The sequence below is a fragment of the Pygoscelis adeliae genome, unplaced genomic scaffold, assembly GCF_000699105.1.
Source record: "Pygoscelis adeliae isolate BGI_AS28 unplaced genomic scaffold, ASM69910v1 Scaffold704, whole genome shotgun sequence".
In the NCBI taxonomy this organism is placed as follows: Eukaryota; Metazoa; Chordata; class Aves; order Sphenisciformes; family Spheniscidae; genus Pygoscelis; species Pygoscelis adeliae.
The window spans coordinates 176,955-182,107 of record NW_008824590.1 but is presented as its reverse complement, the minus strand read 5'-3'; the positions used below and the strand labels follow the sequence as shown (position 1 = coordinate 182,107).

Genomic DNA, 5,153 nt, shown 5'->3' with positions numbered 1-5,153 from the left:
GAGCTAAGAAGCAACAGTGGGAACCATCACACTTGTCTCAGGAACAAGAGCTCTTGGCCCTAAGAAGGTAAGGTGACGGGAGCAGCCATAAAGGCTGCATTTTACTACAGGTTCCAAGAGTTGCTTAAGTTATTGCTTGTCTACTTGACCCAAGCCTGTGGACAGCTGAATTGGTTCCTCTAAAATCAGTCTCTTCTGTAGCTGTAGTAAGATTTTAAGTTTTACTGCCTCAGAGTTTAGATAGTCAATCATTTTTCCAACAGCCATAGCAGCCTAAAACGTTAGGCTCTCTCTTTTGCCCAGCCACGCTGGCAGAAAGGCATGAGAAAGCATGTGTATGTTCCACATCCAATTATTCGTTTATGTCACTTACCATGAGAGTTTAAGATAAGCTGCTGGACTTTGCACTGAGACAGCCTAAGAGTGCCTGCCCTTCTGCTCTACCTCAGGTAGCACCTTGGTCTGCTCCAGCTACTAAGTAAATGCACGTCTAGAACCCCAGTCAGTAGAGATGTTTTTTACATTTAAAAAAGCACAGCAGGTTTACGTAAACACTTGGGCACTCAGATGCAGAGGATGCAAAACACAAACCCATGAATCTAGCACAAGCAGTGCTCCGCAGTTTAGGGAAGTCCTTTCTGCTGAACAGGTGATGAGCCATCACTGGGATCGCTCCCCAGCACATCCAGAAGGATCAGAAAAGCTCCTGGTGATACCAAGTATAGTACTTGTGAAAATCCAGTCACCACATCAACTTCCAGAGCAACTTGCAATCCTCGAAGAGCAACCCGACATAAACCAGGTTCCTACAATGCCCTTCCGTGGGCCCTCCCTTGAAGCATTTGATTCCAGAAGACCATGAAAGTACACCTATGCCCAACATAAAAATCAAATGGGTTTAAGAGCGAAGCCAAAAGACCCGTTCTTCCCTGTTCCTCTGTGGAACCTCAATCCAGCAAGCAGAAACTTCTTGTTTTCAATCCAGTTTCACTTACCACTTGTGAAATTCTTAACTCTTCAACCTTTTTTTATTTTAAGCAGAAAATAATTTAACTACCACTTCCAGAGCTTTTGTTTACAAGCTCTGCGAGGCTAACTGGCACCACAGGCTGTTTTTACAACAGAAGTCTCAAGAGATCTTAAAAAGCAGCTGCATTCCTCTTTATCAGAGAGTGAGCCCCGAATGTTAGCATGTGTGGCAGGTTTAAGTATTCCAGCTATGTGGTGAAGCAGTTCAGCTAAGAAATTGCCAGGGCTTTCTCCTCAAGTGCGAGATAACGCACAGAATTATATTTAACTACTGCTGTAGTCAAGTCAGGCAGTGCTGTCATTTGAACTCACTGCACAGCTGTGTAGCACTATCCCACAAGTTTCAATTTGTGCCTTATGCATACATTTTAAGCTAATCTTACCAGCCTTCCCATTTAAACATAAGCTTTAAAACTTGCAAAAGCCCCTACAGTCTGACAGTGAGCAGGCCCTAGACAAACAGCTCACTTCTCTATGTTATTGAGGTTTCTGTCGTAGCTAGATTTTGCCCCCTGCCCCTTCCGTAAGTCCAGAGTTATGGAGAAGCACATTGACTGCAGCGGAGAAATCAAAATCTAGCATGTTTGCTTAGGTCTTCTGCTCTACCAACAGAAGGCAATTTGAGGAACACGCTGTCATTTGTAGTACTCATCACTGAGATGTGGAACGATAAGAGACTCTTTATATAAGGAGAACGCAACACTATGCCTTAAATCCAGGCCTGCGTTCTAGCATTCGCAAGCAATCAAAAAATCAGTTTGTTCATCTGTTCCTCGCAGCCAGCTGCTATCAAGGGAGAGCACCAAGAGAGGGTAGAGTTGGGGATGGGAGCAACCAGCCTCAACTGGATAGTAAGTGCTGGAAACAATCTGCAGCAATTGTAACTGCAGCTAGATTGCGAGATGAAGCACTCGGCAGATCCAGAAACCCAGAATGAGAACATTTCTCTGAAAAAATAGAGAGGAGATATGAACAGCCAGCACAACCCCCCCCCTTCCCTCTCCCCCCAACTCAGTAACATTAACCAGTAAGTTACAAAGGATTACTTATCTGAAGTAAAAAGTGGGATTTTCTGCAAGTCCCTTCTAGGTCTCTCATTTTTAACTCTCAGGAGCATTTTTCAAAATCCACCATATCCTGATAAGCCATCTGCTGGTGACAGGCATCAACGGGCTGCCCCGGAATACGCCACTTTCTCTCACCTGTTTAAGCTTCAAAGCAGCCTGGACAGAAGGTCTGTTCTCCATCTGCTGGGCCAGTCTTCTGTTTCTGGCACTGGCTAGCTGCTGCTGCTGCTGCATGGTAGCCCGAATATTCACTGGCATCGGCTGTTTGTTCTTCAGCATGTTAGTGAAGCTTCAAGGTCGAATAAAATGGGTGTTTAAATAAAGCTTTATTACATACATTTATTGGCATTTCATGGTTCTCAAGATTGGATCTCCAGATCCCATGAACCTTACGTAAAGAGTGGTACTTAGGTCACATCATATGTGATTATGTATTCCTTGTTTTCCACAAGTGTGCAGGAACTGGAAACTCGGAAATGATGTTGTATATCAATTCAGAAGTGATAAAGCTTTAGGTTACTGATTTTAGAAATGGCAGAAGGAATGAAAACAAGCAATAAGCAGAGATGATCATGACAGATGGGAGAAGACATCACAGAAACAGAAAAGCAAACTGAAACATGACCGCAAAAGCCAAATTAACCCTCAAAGATCTGAGAAAACTGTTTAAAAACTCAATGCCAGAAGGCAGCTTTACAAAAGGCATCGCCCTGAGAACAGACCAGCGTGCCTCTGGCGCACCACAGAACTGGTGCCGTAAGAACTGCCACCACCCAAGTGCGCTCACTTATAAAAACAGTTCACTGGGCAACTTCTTTGGTGCACAAAGAACCTTCTGTCTTTAAGAGCTATACAGGAGCAGAACATACAGCAAGATGGCAAGCCTCCTTAGCAGCAACCCATCAGCTTTCTGCCGTGTCCCTGGAGCTACACAAGACTGCAAAAGAAAACACTTACAGATGAGGAATATGGACTGACCAAAATGAAACAGGCCAGCAAACCTTCCCTGCACTGCACCTCACCACTCCTCTTCCCTGGGGTAAGCTCCGAGCACCGGTTCAGGCCATAGCTCACCGCAGCACTTGCTAGAGCAGGAACTGCACACAAATGGCTCCCTTGATCCCTGGTTCAATGATACTAACATAGTTAATCCAAGAGTGATTAGTAAGGAAGTGAAACATAACTGCAGCGCCACTGTTAGTTATCACTGTAGAACCGCAAAAGCTCAATGGCATGGAAAAACAGAAGAAATAAAGAAATCAAGGAAAGAGAGAGATGGAGATGAAGCAAAGCATTTGCCTCTTACAAGGCCCAAAACATTGTTAAAGGGCCTTCGGGCTTGTTTAATGGCCTGCTGCATGCCTCTTACAGGCCAGACCACATGCACGTGTGTCTGCCTCGGACAAAGCAGCAAGCCTGCCGCAGCTTAGGTAACATGCTACCATGCTGCAGCGTCAACTATATAAATGTAAAAACATGTGGAAGAAAAAGGGAGGGTGTGAGGTTTCTCTCTTTCGTTATAACACATCCCACCATATTTATGTGTTGAATAGTTTAATATTAACTGCTATGGATAAATTTCTCCAAAACACTTGCCCTTTTAACCTTGCGTACCACATTTGTTGCAGTTTAAGACAGAGGTGCATAGCCATCTGCTTGTTTTAGTGAGGTTAAAAGAGGGCAGAAACCACGTTGGTTTTTGGACACCGGACAGCGATAATTAAGTAAAAAAATTTCTTATGAGCTGAAGCTGCTGTTGGCTTCCTCACCGCTCGTTCAGAGACATCTTGGTGGTGCTCTTTAGCACAACCTTCGGTGCTGACTGTGCAGCCATCTTCAGATCAAGAGAATCTGCAAAACACGAGAACTAGATTTAACAAACAGCACGGAGATCTTGCGCTTACTTGACTAAACGTTAAAAAACCTACATTCCGGCTCCTTTGGTGGAGGGAATCAAGAATGAGGCAGGCAACGGGTATTCTATTAATGCATTTTAAATAAGTTTTCTAGGCCACTGCCATGATACAGCAAGTTTCATAAATCAGCAAGTTATGCTAACTCACACTTACTAAGAAGTCGTCTTTTTAGAAAGTGAAAATTTTACCCCTGGCAGGAGAAACGCTGCAAAAATACAGTCCATCAGCAGTCAAGATGGCACCCAAATGTCTCGTTTAGTACAGCATCTAGTGACACTGCCACACTTCCCAAGCTTTTAGTATCGGCGAGATGGAAACCCCAATTTGTTTTAAACAGACACATACCATATACTTGTCAATAAAATTCCAGGATTACTCTACAAAAGTCCCATTTGCTTTAAAAAGATTAAGGTTCCATCCTCCCACTATGATTGCCACCACTTGGACAGGGATAAACTGTAAGGGGGCAGTCACTTCGGCTTTTTAACATCCAATACTCTGGTAGGCAGCTCATCCGCAGTCCTAATGCGGTCCTCTAACATGAGAGCCTGCCACATGCCTCATGAAAGCAGCAAAGGGATTTAAACTCAGCTGTTACTCATCTTTGGAGCACAGCTCAAGCCCGAGTGCTTTGGCAGTGATGAATACTACCGAAATGTGCTAAGCTTAAACCCACTAACTATGCAGATCGCTTTCTATTTTTTTAATTAGCATAAAAATGAATGCTTAGACGACCGCCGAGAAGTACCCGCCCTCAAAATACCTTGAACAAAATGCTTTCTTTACTATGTTTTACAGTCCATCAGCTAGAAATTGAGCCAACAGGCAGCCGCACCCCGTTTTTTTTTAATTAATAATGTTTTTAAGAAGCGTTTTTCCTGAACAACAACCGCAGCGCAGCTCGCAGAGGAAGCCCCGCTCCCATAAGCCCGCTATGCAGCGCGGGGGCTGCCCTGGCACCGCCAGCCGAGGACGGGGAGGAAGGCGAGGCCTAGCCTGGGCCATCGATCCAGCCCAGTCCCACAGCTGCCCTACGAGTCGGAGAGGAGAAAACCCGGCCCTACGGGCACAAAGCCTGGGCAGGGGCAAGCACTGCACCCCCCCACACACCCTCAAAGGGCAAAGATCAGCCCCCGCGCCC

General features: G+C 45.1%; 1 protein-coding gene across 1 annotated transcript in view; it reads right to left on the bottom strand.

The window, feature by feature from the left end:
- CHTOP (chromatin target of PRMT1) overlaps positions 1–5,153 on the bottom strand; it is a 9,313-nt gene that overhangs the window by 3,950 nt on the left and 210 nt on the right. The window contains exons 2-3 of the mRNA XM_009322221.1: positions 3,866–3,947; positions 2,232–2,385 (exon numbers count right to left, since the gene is read on the bottom strand). Coding sequence (XP_009320496.1) covers positions 2,232–2,385; positions 3,866–3,930 — 219 coding nt within the window. The 5' untranslated portion in view covers positions 3,931–3,947. The remainder of the gene's footprint in view (positions 1–2,231; positions 2,386–3,865; positions 3,948–5,153) is intronic.